At 40.7% G+C, this 15299-nt stretch overlaps 1 protein-coding gene across 1 annotated transcript; it reads right to left on the reverse strand.

Moving 5' to 3' along the window:
- Positions 1 to 2338: 2338 nt before the first annotated feature.
- On the reverse strand, positions 2339 to 12146 carry CCNB1 (cyclin B1). Its single transcript, XM_061393362.1, has 9 exons — positions 11934 to 12146; positions 11169 to 11339; positions 10920 to 11072; positions 9070 to 9252; positions 4336 to 4494; positions 3887 to 4123; positions 3470 to 3610; positions 2745 to 2855; positions 2339 to 2565 (listed from the first exon to the last, which is right to left on the reverse strand). The coding sequence occupies exons 1-9, from the start codon at positions 11952 to 11954 to the stop codon at positions 2458 to 2460; spliced, it is 1284 nt and encodes a 427-aa protein (XP_061249346.1). The 5' UTR covers positions 11955 to 12146; the 3' UTR covers positions 2339 to 2457.
- Positions 12147 to 15299: the final 3153 nt, after the last annotated feature.

Here is a 15299-nt window from a genome sequence, read left to right on the forward strand (position 1 = left end):
ATACAGGAGGGGAATTCATTAAAAAAACACCAAACCATAGAAAGCTACCACTATAAGCACAGGCCAGGTGACTTTACATATTGATTTAGCTAGTTTTCAACAAATGAATAAAGATTTCAAATTATAACACTTGAATATGAAAACCTCTTTAATCCACCTTAAAGCTGGTAGATGAGGTAAAAATTAGAAAATGGTTACAAAAACTGAGCCAATTACCCACAAAACGCAAAACTTCCTAAATGAAATACTAGCAGATTAAATCTGTATATCTTAAGCAAGAATTCATTAACCTCAAATTAATGTAATATTTTTAAAAGTTATCAAAAGCTGAAAGAGTAAATAAAATTCCACAGCCTTTCTCAACAGTAAGAGAAAAATACCTAAAATATAAAGACTACTTACAGACTAACAGCAAAAATATTAGATGGTAAAAATACTGAGGAGATGTACAATCCAGGAATAAGACAGTGATCTACCGATTCACAATGTTATTTTGGAGATTCTAAAACAATAACCTAAAAACCATGTAGTTGAAAAAATAAATTTTGGGGATTTAAAACCTAGAAAACCACTAAAATGAAGGAAACTATCAACTAGGTAAGAAAAAATACACAAAGCAATAAAAAATAGGGGTGGGTAACAGAGCCTAAACCCAGCAATTAACTTGACAAGAAAAGTGTAGCAATTACATAATTAAATTCTAACATTGCAGTGAAGGGCATGCAACAAGCCTTACTGGAGAAAAGTTTCTGAATGGAAGACAATGTCAGTCTATCCAGAGCTAACACATATGTATGTATACAACATTCAGTCAAAATGTAAAAGCGCTTATCAGTAACTGCAAAGTTCCTCTTTGAAATTTTCCCCACAAATATTTGAAAAATAGTGGTAGCCTCATCTTTCCAGATAAACTTAATGTAAAACTATATTAATCACAGGGAAAAAGTAGATCAGGGAACAATAAACTAGCGTTTCAATTGTCCAAGGCGGGGTTTAAACATATGGTACTGGCACAAATGGGTATCCATCTGCAAGAGTCCTACCTCATACCACATACAAAAAGTTTAACTGAGGGCTTACACACCTAACAGGAAAAATTTAGAAATTTAAGAGATATTAATGGTTTGGGGATGGAATTGAACTTAACACTGAAAATCTAAAAGCAACTACAAAAAATATATATCTAGTAAGAGCCAAGTTTAAAACTGTCTGCAAGGAAAAAACAGCATAATCAGATTTAGGGCAAATGACAAAGTGGGAAAGCTTTTACAAATTGTTAACGACAACAAAAATTGATTCAACTAGTCATGAAAAGTATAAGTTAAGACAGTAAACAAAATAGGGTATTTTTTGCCACAAAAAAAGTCACAGAAACTAAAGCGAATGATTAGCTTCAGTTCAGGCACAGATGCTGAGAAAACCAGAACTTTTGTACATTTATTGCTGATGACATTGAGAACGTCAGCTGGCTACACCGGCCAGAACTTAGAACACACATTCTTTGGAGAACTCAGTCAATGTACATAAAGGAAAGTATGGGATATAATGACATTTAAACAGAATTGTCTATAGGAACAAAGAGAAAAAGCAATCTGAATGTAAACAGAGGGACGGTTAAATACATTATAACATATCCATACAATGGACTGTAATGCCCAAATACAGGTAAGGCCTGTCCATGTTGAAATGAATTGCTAAGTATACAAAATGACCCCATTTTTAATACATCCCATAATACTACATACGCAGGTCTATGCACATATTCATGGATCGATACACTCCTAACTCCTTATATCCTTCACATGCGACTGAGACAGGACAGTAAGAACAGGTGGGTAAATAAAGTTTTTAAGATACTTTCATATTTAAGGAGTGTTTTATTTTCTTAACTAATGAACAAAAACTAGGCTTTGAATATAAATTAAAATTCTTACTTTTCCAAGTGAAAATGCTGATACTAGCTAAAGTTGATAATTTAAGAAAGTGGTACTAGGAGATTACTTAGAATTATGGTAGCAACCACCAGAGTAAATAGGAATCAGGAGGACTAGGAATGAAATGGTAGACTTTTCCTTATGTAGAACTAGGCAGCAGAATTTCTTAAGGTGACTTGGGCTTACATACAGTATGACATGTAAAGTACATCTAGATTTTAAGTGCCTTCAAGAGCTTAGTAAATCATCATAAGTAAAGCCAGGCATATAAAACAAAAACCAAGAAGAACCAATTGTATGTATTAGTTGGGTCCCCAGGTAACTGAAAACTGTTTTTAAGCAATCCCCACCATACCTTTAAAACAACTTTTATCCTCAAGCGCAAAGTAGCCACATTCAAATAGTTAAAGGATAAGTAAAAAGAACTTCAACTTTATTAAAAGTAAATAAATGTAACATATAATATGTACAGATGGCACATGGTGCCAATTTTATTTGCAGATAGTATTCCAAAGTTCACAAGTTACACCTTTGCCACAGCCTTGGCTAAATCTTGAACTAGTGCAGAATTCAGCTGTGCTAGAGTGCTGATCTTAGCATGCTTAGATGTGGCATACTTGTTCTTGATAGTCTGGAAGAGAAAAGTACAGAAGTTAATGATGGAAAAGAGGAAAACATAAGAATCAATGATACAGATATTCAGTTAAAAATCAATTCCTTAAAAAAGTAGGCTATGAATTTACAGGCAGGCATAAAGTCGCAATGATTTCCACTTTCCCCGACACCCTATAGTACCACTGATTGACTCACCATGTGCTTTGTGAGCCCACGGTTCACCATGACCACATTCTTTGCCAGGTGTTGCATAACAACAAGAAGGGATTCTTCAGTATATGACAGGTAATGCTGTAGAGTTGGTGTCTAAGAAAACAAAAGTTAATGTTGAAAATGCTCATCACCAAGGGTTTTCATAAAATTTCTAGATGTTCTTCAAAAGTAGGTAGGGAAGTAGATACTCTATATGATTATAATTGAAATTTAAGACAAGCTTAAGACCCTTTCTTCCCCAATTACTCCTCTTTTGTGGCTTCTCTAGGATCCTGTGCTCAAACTTAATTACACTTTTGTAATTGCCGAATTTTCCACCCCAAAGCTAGACCAAGTTATGGAGCTGACTTTCTCATTTACAACTCTATTGCTAGGGCCTATAGTATTATCAAATGACATATAAGAGAAATACTCATTGACTCAACGAATATGAATGAACTTCTGGTATGTTATTTGACCTGCTTGAGCTACTCTCTCTATAAACAGCAGCAGCTGCTCTGCCTTTCTCAAAGGGGTATAGCAAGATGAGATTAGGCAATGAAATGGAAGCATTCTAAGAAAATATCACAAGATATTCTAATCATTGCCTCAGAAGATGCCATATGTAGGAGCTATATGAATTGTCCTTTAATGACAACAGCTCTATCCTGAGCAAATAGTGAAATTTCAAAGCTCAGGATAATCTCAGTTTGTGGGACAGAGCTTACCCATTCACCATTATCAAGAACTTTCAGTGCTAAGCAAAAAGCTCCCGCTGCAATCTGAGAAGGAGGAAAGTGCACCATATCGTAGTCCAGCATAGTTAGTTCCATCAAATATTTGGCCAGAGTATGTAGCTCAACATCAACCTGGAATAAAACCCACAGGTTCTGTCAGAGAATTCTGCACTGGCAGTAATTAGTATGCCCATCACTGTACCTACAATTGTTTGCCTATAAATTTTCAAATGCAATTGCCCATGAAAGGCTTTAATAATAATATTAACACACAGACCAACTGGAAATAAAGACTACCTTTATGCCTTCTTCAGGCAGTTAGGTATAAATATAATGCACTTGAATTAGATCTCAATGGCCAGCAGTATTCCCTAATGTACCATACCAGACGTTTCAAGAAACCTGTACCTCTCCAATCTTAGATGCTCTCCGAAGGAAATGCAGGGGTAGAGGGCGACCCAGACTAAAATTTAAAGCTCTTAGAATCTTCATTTCCATCTGTCTGATTTGAAACTTGGTGTAGGTGTTGTCAGTCACAAAGGCAAAGTCACCGATTTCTGGAGGGTACATTTCCTCATATTTGCTTGCAACAAACATGGCAGTGACTCCAACCAGCTGCAGCATCTTCTTGGGCACATAGGTATCCTACAGTGGGAATATCAAGTCAATGAATAAGTTATTGGTATTTGAAAAAGGAAGCACAGAACTGTGAAGGAGAGATAGGAAAGACACATTCCCACAACAAAATCTCAAAGACACCCCATGCCTCAAGACAGATTTTAGCTGAAAAGGTCTGTTTCTTATGATTCAGAGAGGACCCGGAGAGGAAGAACCCTCAACTGCTGAATTACACTCACCTGCATGAACCGATCAATTATGGAAACAGTCATGTACATGGTCTCCTGCAGTAATCTGAATTTTATTTGAACTTGCACTAGCCAGTCAATGAGGATGGCTCTCATGTTTCCAGTGACTTCACGACCCATTAGGTATTTTGGTTTGACTGCTTGCTCTTCCTGCAAAAGAAATGCTGATTATCCTAAGAAGTAAGAGTCCACGTTACATTTCTGACCAAAAATAACTGGTCACCTCAGAACAGCTCTGGAACATTTAAAATCTTTAATAGCTCTAAGCTCTATTATCATTTGGTCATTGCAAACAGCTCCATCACCGAGAAACAAAGAAAGCACATGTCAAACAGGACAGTGTGACAGGTTTTCATGTTGGCAAATCTTACTATACCCAATTCACCATCACTACTACTGGCCCACATCCTGTCCCTCCTTCACAAATAAAGATACCATACTATCACCTCAGATCTTTTTAAGACTCCAAACCCAGAACCTTGAGCTTTATGTGTGTGTGCTCAGTTGTGTCAGACTCTTTGCAACCCCACGGACTATAACTCACCAGGGTCCTCTGTCCATGGGATCTTCTAGCCAAGAATACTGGAGCAGGTTGCCATTTCCTAGTGCAGGGGATCCTCCCGACCTAGGGATCGAACCTGCATCTCTTGTGCCTCCTGCATTGGCAGGCAGATTCTTTACCATTGCACCACCTGGGAAGCCCCTGAGCTTCACGGAGTTAAGAGAAAATAATAGTAGCAGCTCCCAGATCAGCTGGAACTAATATGCTACCACACGTGCTTCAAGGTTTAACCCCCCAAACAGCATGGGTAAGAAAAGTTAACCATCAAAATCCAGCACACACACCTGCTAAGTTAGACCACTAACTTTAAAAACAAGGGAGAAGGGACTTCCATGGTGGTCGAGAGGGTGGGACTCTGCTTCCAATGCAGGGGGCCTGGGTTTGATCCCTGGTCAGGAAACTAGGTCTTGAGCACTATAAATAAGACCTAGTCACCCCACTCCAGTACTCTTGCCTGGAAAATCCATGGACGGAGGAGCCTGGTTGGCTGCGGTCCATGGGGTCGCTGAGAGTCAGACATGACTGAGCGACTTCACTTTCACTTTTTACTTTCATGCATTGGAGAAGGAAATGGCAACCCACTCCAGTGTTCTTGCCTGGAGAATCCCAGGGACAGGGAAGCCTGGTGGGCTGCCGTCTATGGGGTTGCACAGAGTTGGACACGACTGAAGCGACTCAGCAGCAGCCAAATAAATAAAAAACAAAAACAAAGGAGAAAAAATTCAGAGAAGGCTGGTTCTGGCGAAAGTCTTACAGGACAATCCTGTAGAAGATGGAGATACCCAAAATAACCAGGCAACAGCCTGCTGAAGATATTAATGATGCCACTACAATAGAATGCATTATAAACAAGCAACTGAGTAAATTTGCTAACTGTATTGCTTATGTTGTTAACATACAGAATGCCTCCTTGTTTGGGGGAAAGGACAAAGGACACCAATAGAAAGTTTCAGAAATGAGATGAAATGGAAGAAGACCAAAAGTTTTAGTTTTGAGTATATTCTTATTGGACAAAAACAATTTCCCAGATATCACATGTTCATAAGCCACACTGACCCAAAATGCCTTGTTTGGGCTATGGTTTTTTACCACCTTCTCCATACACAACACTATGATATATAATTTATATATAATTTATAACCAACCCTATGATATGAGCACAGAGGTGAACTGAAGGTTCCAGTTAATACAAACCAGTAGCACTTATCGGTTTTCGTTGGAGAGCCTAGTGATTAAAGAATGCTGTTAGAATTTACAATGAGCTACCAAAGTAAAACAAAATGTGTTTATAAGCCATTTAATGATTCATGGTGGCTTATAAATGTATGAACAAAATAAAGCCATTTAAAAGTAAGGAAGAATTAATTATGAGAATGGGAAGTAAGAGTAATGAAATAAATAAGATGGAGTCCAGAGTAAGACTATGCAAAATTAACATCAGACACTTGACGCAAGGCAGTGCACAAATTTGATTTTTAAGATTACTGACCTGCCTTCTTGAGAGAAACACTATCATTGTGCCCATAAAATTAAAATAGACTAGTTATCTGAACCAAAACAAAACTAGCAAAGGATAATTAGCCTTTTCCATTACTTCTCCTCTACACGTGAACATCACCAGATGGTCAATAATGAATTCAGACTGATTATATTCTTTGCAGCCAAAGATGGAGAAGCTCTATACAGTCAGCAAAAACAAACTGGGAGCTGACTGTGGCTCAGATCATGAACTCCTTATTGCCAAATTCAGACTTAAACTGAAGAAAGTAGAGAAAACCACTAGACCATTCAGGTATGACCTAAATCAAATTCATTACGATTATACAGTGGAAGTGACAAATAGATTCAAGGGATTAGATTTGATAGAGTGCCTGAAGAACTATGGACGGAGGTTCGTGACATTGTACAGGAGACAGGGATCAAGACCATCCCCATGGAAAAGAAATGCAAAAAACGCAAAATGGTTGTCTGAGGAAGCCTTACAAATAGCTGTGAAAAGAACAGAAGCGAAAGGCAAAGGAGAAAAGGAAAGATATATCCACTTGAATGCAGAATTCCAAAGAATAGTAAGAAGAGATAAGAAAGCCTCTCCTCAGCCATCAATGCAAAGAAATAGAGGAAAACAACAGATGGGAACGACTAGAGATCTCTTCAAGAAAATTAGAGATACCAAGGGAACATTTCATGCAAAGATAGGCACAATAAAGGACAGAAATGGTATGAACCTAACAGAAGCAGAAGATATTAAGAAGAGGTGGCAAGAATACAAAGAACTGTACAAAAAGATCTTCAGGACCCAGATCTTCACACGATGGAGTGATCACTCACCTAGAGCCAGACATCCTGGAATGTGAAGTTAAATGGGTCTTAGGGAGCATCACTATGAACAAAACTAGTGGAGGTGATGGAATTCTAGTTGAGCTATTTCAAATCCTAAAAGATGATGCTGTGAAAGTGCTTCACTCAATACGCAAGCAAATTTGGAAAACTCAGCAGTGGCCACAGGACTGGAAAAGGTCAGTTTTCATTCCAATCCCAAAGAATGTTCAAACTACTGCATAATTGCACTCATCTCATACACTAGCAAAGTAATGCTAAAAACTGTCCAAAAGCAAGGCTACACCAGTACATGAACAGAGAACTTCCAGATGTTCAAGCTGGAGTTAAGAAAGGCAGAGGAACTAGAGATCAAATTGCCAACATCTGCTGAATCATAGAAAAAGATAGTTCCAGAAAAACATCAACTTCTGCTGTATTGACTATGTGGATCACAATAAACTGTGGAAAATTCTGAAAGAGATGGGAATACCAGACCACCTGACCTGCCTCCTGAGAAACCTGTATGCAGGTCAAGAAACAAGTTAGAACTGGACATGGAACAACAGGAACAGGAACAACAACAACTCCTTTTCCAAATAGGAAAAGGAGTACGTACGTCAAGGCTATATATTGTCACCCTGCTTATTTAACTTATGTGCAGAGTACATCATGAGAAACGCTGGGCTGGAGGAAGCACAAGGTGGAATCAAGATTGCGGGGAGAAATATCAATTACCTCAGATATACAGATGACACCACTCTTCCGGCACAAAGTGAAGAAGAATTAAAGAGCCTCTGGATGAAAGTGAAACAGGAGAGTGAAAAAGCTGGCTTAAAGCTCAACATTCAGAAAACTAAGATCATGGCATCTGGTCCCATCACTTCATGGCAAATAGATGGGGAAACTATGGAAACAGTGACAGACTATTTTTCTAGGCTCCAAAATCACTGCAGATGGTGACTGCAGCCATGAAATTAAAAGACATTTACTCCTTGGAAGGAAAGTTATGACCAACTTAGATAGCATATTAAAAACCAGAGACATTACTTTGCCAACAAAGGTCTGTCTAGTCAAAGCTATGATTTATCCAGTAGTCATGTATGGATGTGAGAGTTGGACTATAAAGAAAACTGATGCTTTTGAACTGTGGTGTTGGAGAAGACTCTTGAGAGTTCCTTGGACTGCAAGGAGATCCAACCAGTCCATTCTGAAGGAGATCAGTCCTGAATATTCATTGGAAGGACTGATGTTGAAGCTGAAACTCCAATACTTTGGCCACTTGATGCAAAGAACTGACTCATTTGAAAAGACCCTGATGCTGAGAAAGATTGAGGGCGAGAGAAGGGGACGACAGAGGAGGAGATGGTTGGATGGCATCACTGACTCAATGGACATGAGTTTGGGGAAACTTCGGGAGTTGGTGATGGACATGAAGGCCTGGCATGCTTCAGTCCACAGGGGCACAAAGAGTCGGACATGACTGAGCGACTGAACTGAACTGAACACTCCTAATTGTGATGGATATAAAATATCTTTCAATCTGTGGACTTTCCTTTAGAAAAGCCATGGTAATATCTTTCACTTTGAATTTCCCCAGTTCAAAATGGCAAATAAAGCTGTCATTGGGAATTCCCTGGCAGTCCAACAGTTAGGACTTTCACCAAAAAAGAAACCCCCAAAACCCCACCTTCTTGGCATTTGGTGCCACTTTTGACAGTTTGCAAAGAACTTCAAAGTGGAATCTACTGTTAAGAAACACTGCTTGTATCCTGCTTAAAACTGTTAATGGAAAATCTCCAAACTAGATGCAGTTTAGAAAAAAACAATGGTTTAATACTACTGACCTCAAGTTGTCTTAGATAAGCATAGATATCTTTTACATATTCACTACAAAGGTTTGGATCCGCTCCGTCTTCTGCATCCACATCACTCACTGCAAGAATTACATCTGAGAAAGCCTGACACAGATACTCTTCTGCAGGGGCACAGCCAGATGTTTCCATGGGGCTTGGAGAGGGAGTATCGACCTGGAAACAGAGAGACTTTTTGAAATAATTGCAAAAAGGAGCATACTGTCTGAGAATGGACAGATTATTGGTATCAACTCAAGAGACTATCTGCCGGATAGACATGCAGTTTATTTTCATCTTCTCAAATCTATTATTCCATTTGTCTTCAGGAAGTGAATAATATGAAAAGTGAGATGCCAACTTAGACTGAACCAATTTAGAATCATGAGCATGCTAACAGGTAAAACAGAGAGGAAGCAAGTTCATATCTAGACTTTCCTCCAAAGGGAGCTGATTAGTAATGCGTTGTTTAGCAAGGTCATGTAAAGTTAATCCAAGTGAATGACAAGTTAGCTTTCAGTCTTTATTTCAAAACAGGGACTGCTTCCCACTGCACAGGAGAACACAAGTTCTATCCGGACTACTAAGGATTAATTGACTTCGTTATCATGAATCATTTTCTTCAAGCTCCAGTTACCCCGTTGTCCAAACAGTTATTGAGCACGTCCATCAAGTCAAGCTTTGTGTTAAGTACTGGCTTTATGGTGTCCTCAAGGGGATTTGGATTCAGAAGAAATAAGTAAATGAAGTAAAAGAAATTGATTCTAGGAACAAAAGTAGGGGTGAGGAGAGTTAGGGTAGAATTTGGAAAATTAGGGAAAGCTTTAAATGTTGATGCATGAGCTGTTCTGAAGGGTGAAAAGCTTATCAGTTAAAAGAGGGTGGGAAAGCAAAGGCAACAATCAGTATGGGATTTTGATGAAAAGCTCAGTATGGCCAATTAAAGACTGTGCATGCTACAGGTTTCTGTGCTATGTTCACAAGGTCAATACTAAAGCCATAGCCTCATATCCACTTCCCTTAGATATAGAGAGCTAGGCAAAATGACTATTTTGCCCAACCAGCTTTAATAAAGTTTTAAAAATTAAAACTTAAGAATGGAGTTCATTGCAATTTCAGGAAAGCAGCCTTTTCAAAGATGGTATAGTCTCCCTCACAGAAGTAGATACATTTACATGCCTGATATTTAATAAAAAAATTCTTGGTTTTGAGGCTGTTAACTCATCTTCTTGCCTACTCTGAAGAGCTCCGTTTTCTGCTTTACATCCTTATATAAATTCTAAAGTTACAGGCTTATTGTATGAAGGCCACGTTATGGAGTTTTTAAAAAAAAAAAAGGACTCAAGAGAACAATCTGTTTCAATCAATAAATTTCAGACAGAGATGGCTTGTACCCAAATACAGTCAAATCTTTAGTCCAGGCAGCTCAATACAGTAAACAAAGGCGGGGCAGTATGACAATTAAAAGCACAGATTCTGAAGCCAGATAGTCTGTGTTTGAACCCAATTTTGTGCCACTGATGAGAAGTGACTCAAAAGAAAGTTTGAAAAGAAAAGAGTTTGTTGTTCAGTGGCTAAGTCCTGTCCGACCCTTTTACGACCCTATGAATTGTTTGCTCAAACTTAATACTTCTCTACACCATTATCTACAAAACTAGAGATGACAATACCAGTGCTGAGAGTAAGATTTTGTGAGCTAATTCATGCAAAGTGTTTAGCAGAGCCTACCTCCTAAGCACTCTGTAACTATTACTATTATTTATATTTATTCAAATACTGTGCCATCCATTAGTAAAATGAAGGAAAAGAAACAACAGGTTCTCAAATAGTAGAGTCAAGTTTACCAAAATAGGCTCGGGGGAAAGTTTGTCTTCCTTAACATGCTCGGGTTCCGGCTCTGGCTCCGGCTGGGGCTCCGGCACAGGTACAGGAGCCTTTTCCAGAGGTTTTGGTACTTTTTTAGCAGTAACTTTTCCAGAAGCTAAAGTTTTTGCTTCCTGTGGATGAAAAGGAGAGAATGGAATGTTTCTCCATCACGGGTCACAGCTGGAAGGCATTCTCACAGAGTAGTTGAATCAGGGAGACAGTTATACCTTTTTCAGAGGCAGTTTGGCCTGAGGTTGTTCACTGACTTTGTTACCGATGTCTCCAAGAGCTGTTCGGGGCCTCAGCCCGGGCTTAGATGTTGCAACAGCGGCCACAGGCACGCGCTTGGCCCCTGCCATACTGATCTTCGCCTTATTTTCAGCATTAATCTTCGTGTTCTGTAAGAATCAAGACCACTTTGAGAGCTGGCTCAGCCAGGTTAGAGTAATCAAGGGTTAAAATGGGGGCAAAACAGAAGCTTTCAGGAGGAAAGCGAACTGTAAATGGGTTCCCAGGGAAAACCAGGGTTCCAGGGGCTACGCTAAGGCTGTGACAAGCCAATTTCCTTCCGGAGCCTTTTATTTCACCTATTGAGGGATCGCCTGCTTAGTCCCTGCCGGACCTAAAATACCATGAATTTACATTTGAAAGGAAATCTAAAAAGCCTTCAGTTGCAGGCACCTTCCCGTGGGTGGTTGCGCAGTTGGTGGGAGCTCGCTCAGGGGTTTCCATTGCCTTTTTACAAAAGGTTTCGCGTCTACCCTCCATCTGCCCCTCCCCCGCTTGTCCACTACCCTTTTTCATCTTCTCTCCGACCGTCCGCCCCCCAAGCTCTCCCACCACTTTAGGGGCTCGCCGGCGCCCATCCTCCACATCCTTCCCCCCAATCTCGGTCCCGGTCCGCTTCTGCCAGGGAAACTCCGGTAGGAGAGACAGGGAGAGGAGGCGCAGCCAGTTACGAGAGCCGCGTTTGTTCACCACCCGCAGCTCACCCTGGTGATCCGGAGCGCCATGGCTACTTGTGCACCAGGCAGCAGCTCAGTGAGGAGGAGAGCACTGGAGCCCCCGACCAGCCGGGAGCTTGAATCAACCACAGGCCAACAGCCGTTCCTCCGCAGCACGCCGGGAGGAATCGGGCCCCGCCTGAGGTTTAAACCCCGCACCGCTCCCTCCTTATTGGCCTGTTCGTGGCACTCGCTCGCTTCCCATTGGCGGCGGCTGGTTCCTCTGAGAATGCATTTCCAGGGCGATCCCGCGAAGACGTCCGGGCGGGGGCGGGGCTAGGGCCAGGCCGTCACGTGGTCTGAGTCGGCGCCTGCGCCCTCGGGCAGCGGCTGTATCCTCCTGGAGAGGGAAGTGGTGCCTTCACCGCCCCCCTTGAAGAGGTGAGACTGTTAAACACCGTAGTTGGCCTCAGGGCCTTGGAAAAGATATGGTGGAGCCGCTGGCTTGCCGTAAGAGACAGTTATGGCTTTAGTCCTGCCTGTTGTTAAACAAACTTTCCTCTTCTGCAGTGGCATGTAGCAGGAAAGAATTTTATATACGCGTTCTTTCGTTTGATCATCCCCACAGCTCTCTAAGGTGGAGGAACTGAAGCTTAGAGAGGCTTTGGGTGACTTTCTCTGGATCATAAGTTAGTAACACGGGACTAAACATAGATTTCTTTAGATCCGTGATGTTTCCACAACACTAATAGTCTCTTAAGAATATTGCCAGCCTCTTAACCTGCCAGATTATTTCAATCAGATTGTTTCCCAAAGCCAATTTTTTGATTTGGAAATAATGTTTTACTTTTTGATTTGAAAATAATTTCAAACAAAAAAGTTGCAAGCAAAAATATCGCAAGGAATGCACACGTATACCCTTTACCCAGATTCAAACATCCTTAACCTTTTATCCCATTTGCTTTCTCATTTACTTAATCTCTTTCTTATGTATGTAACTACCCATCTATGTGTCAGTTCAGTTCTGTCGCTCAGTCGTGTCCGACTGTACCACCCCATGAACCGCAGCACACCAGGCCTCTCCCTGTCCATCACCAACTCCCGGAGTTTACCCAAACTCATGTCCATTGAGTCGGTGATGCCATCCAATCATCTCATCTTCTGTCGTCCCGTTCTCCTCCCGCCCTCAATCTTTCCCAGCATCAGGATCTTTTCAAATGAGTCAGCTCTTGGCATCAGGTGGCCAAAGTATTGGAGTTTCAGCTTCAAAATTTGTCCTTCCAATGAACACCCAGGACTGATCTTCAGGACTAATGAGATCTCCTTGCAGTCCAAGGGACTCTCAAGAGTCTTCTCCAACACCACAGTTCAAAAGCATCAATTCTTTGGCACTCAGCTTTCTTTATAGTCCAACTCCCACATCCATACATGACTACTGGATAAACCATAGCCTTGACTAAACGGACCTTTGTTGGCAAAGTAATGTCTCTGGTTTTTAATATGCTGTCTAAATTGGTCATAACTTTTCTTCCAAGGAGTAAGCGTCTTTTAATTTCATGGCTGCAATCACCATCTGCAGTGATTTTGGAGCCTGAAAAAATAAAGTCTGTCACTGTTTCCACTGTTTCCCCATCTATTTGCCATGATGTGATGGGACCAGATGCCATGATCTTAGTTTTCTGAATGTTGAGTTTTAAGCCAACTTTTTCATTCTCCTGTTTCACTTTCATCCAGAGGCTTTTTAGTTCTTCACTTTCTGCCATAAGGGTGGTGTCATCTGCATATCTGAGGTTATTGATATTTCTCCCTTATATAATTGTATATAAATTTTTTTTCCTGAAATACTTGAGGGTAAGTTACAGTTATCATGGCCCTTTATCCCTCAGTTCTTAAGTGTGTATTTCCTAACAGTTATCAACTTCATACATTTACTTTATCACAACATTGTATTCAACCTAGTTTGTATTCTAGTTTTATCAGTTGGCCTAATAATGTCCTTTCCAGCATTTTCTTTTCTCCAGTACAGGACCCAGCTAGGGGCAATGTTGCATGTAGTCTCCTTTAGTCCGGAACAATTCTTGCAGCTTTTCTTTTTCTTTTATAATACTGATGGTTTTGAAGAATACAGTACTCCCTGCCACTTTTTAGAAAAGAGAACTTTCTTATTTTTGTGTTTGTATAATTGTTCCCTGTGATTTGCATTCTTGGCTGTTAAGCCACGTAGGTGACATCGTGGTCTTCTCAGGGAATTAACTCTGCAGACACATGGTGTTCACGTGTTCTCCATAAATGAGATTAATTTTGATCACATGGTTACGCTTTTACCTCCTTTCTCCACTGTATTTAGTTGTTTGTTTCTTACAACTAATAAAGTGTCTATGGGAAGACACATTAGAACCATGCTTTTCATCAGATTTCCCCCTAGGTTTCACCTCCCCAAGCAGCAGCACTTGCTTAGGAAATGTTGACACTGTTGTTCCAGTGCCATGGGCCCTCTCCTACTAGCTGAAGCTGATTTAAAAAAAAAAAAAAAGCATACACTTTGAATGATCCTAGGATGCCAGGCCTTTAGCAGACCTAAGTGACAACCCTTTTGTGAACATTGCACAGTGGAACTTCTTTTAACACAGTAGTTCTTAACTGGTGAACATTTTGTCTCGGGGTGGGAGAGGCTGCAGGGAGGGGGAGATTTGCATTTCTGATTGTCACAACTGGCAAGGTGCTACTGCCATCTAGTAGGTGAAGATCAGAGAGGTTTCTAAACATCCTACAATGTATAAAACAGCCTTACCCCCTAAACACACACACACACACATAAATAATTATCCAGCCCCAAATGTCAGTTGGGTTTTCCTGGTGGCTCAAATCAGTAAAGAATCTGCCTGCAATGCGGGAGACCTGGCTTTGATCCCTGGGTTGGGAAGATCCTCTGGAGGAGGGCATGGCAACCTACTCCAGTATTCTTGCCTGGAGAATCCCCATGGACAGAGGAACCTGGGGGGCTGCAGTACCTGGGGTCGCAAAGAGTGGGACCCAACTGAGTGACTAAGCACAGCAAATGTACACAGTTTAGGAGCGCAGGCTTGAGAAATTTTGCAAATTGTGTTCGTACTTTAGGAGTCACTTCTATTGAGAATGTTAACATCTGTTTTTAGGAGCTGTGTTTGTTTTTTATTTATTTAGCTGCATTAGTTGCAGCATTCGGGATCTTTGTTGCATCATGCAGGATCTTTTTCGGTAAAGAGTCTTTCTAGTTGTGGCACTCAGGCTTATTTGCCCCAAGGCATGTGGGATCTTAGGTCTCTGACCAGGGATTGAACCCCTTCGTTGCAGGGCAGATTCTTGACCACTGGATCACCAGAATGTTAACTTTTGATGCTTAATTAACACAAGTTTCATGGATCATCTCCTTTC

Source organism: Bos javanicus, chromosome 20 (genome assembly GCF_032452875.1).
Source record: "Bos javanicus breed banteng chromosome 20, ARS-OSU_banteng_1.0, whole genome shotgun sequence".
In the NCBI taxonomy this organism is placed as follows: domain Eukaryota; kingdom Metazoa; phylum Chordata; class Mammalia; order Artiodactyla; family Bovidae; genus Bos; species Bos javanicus.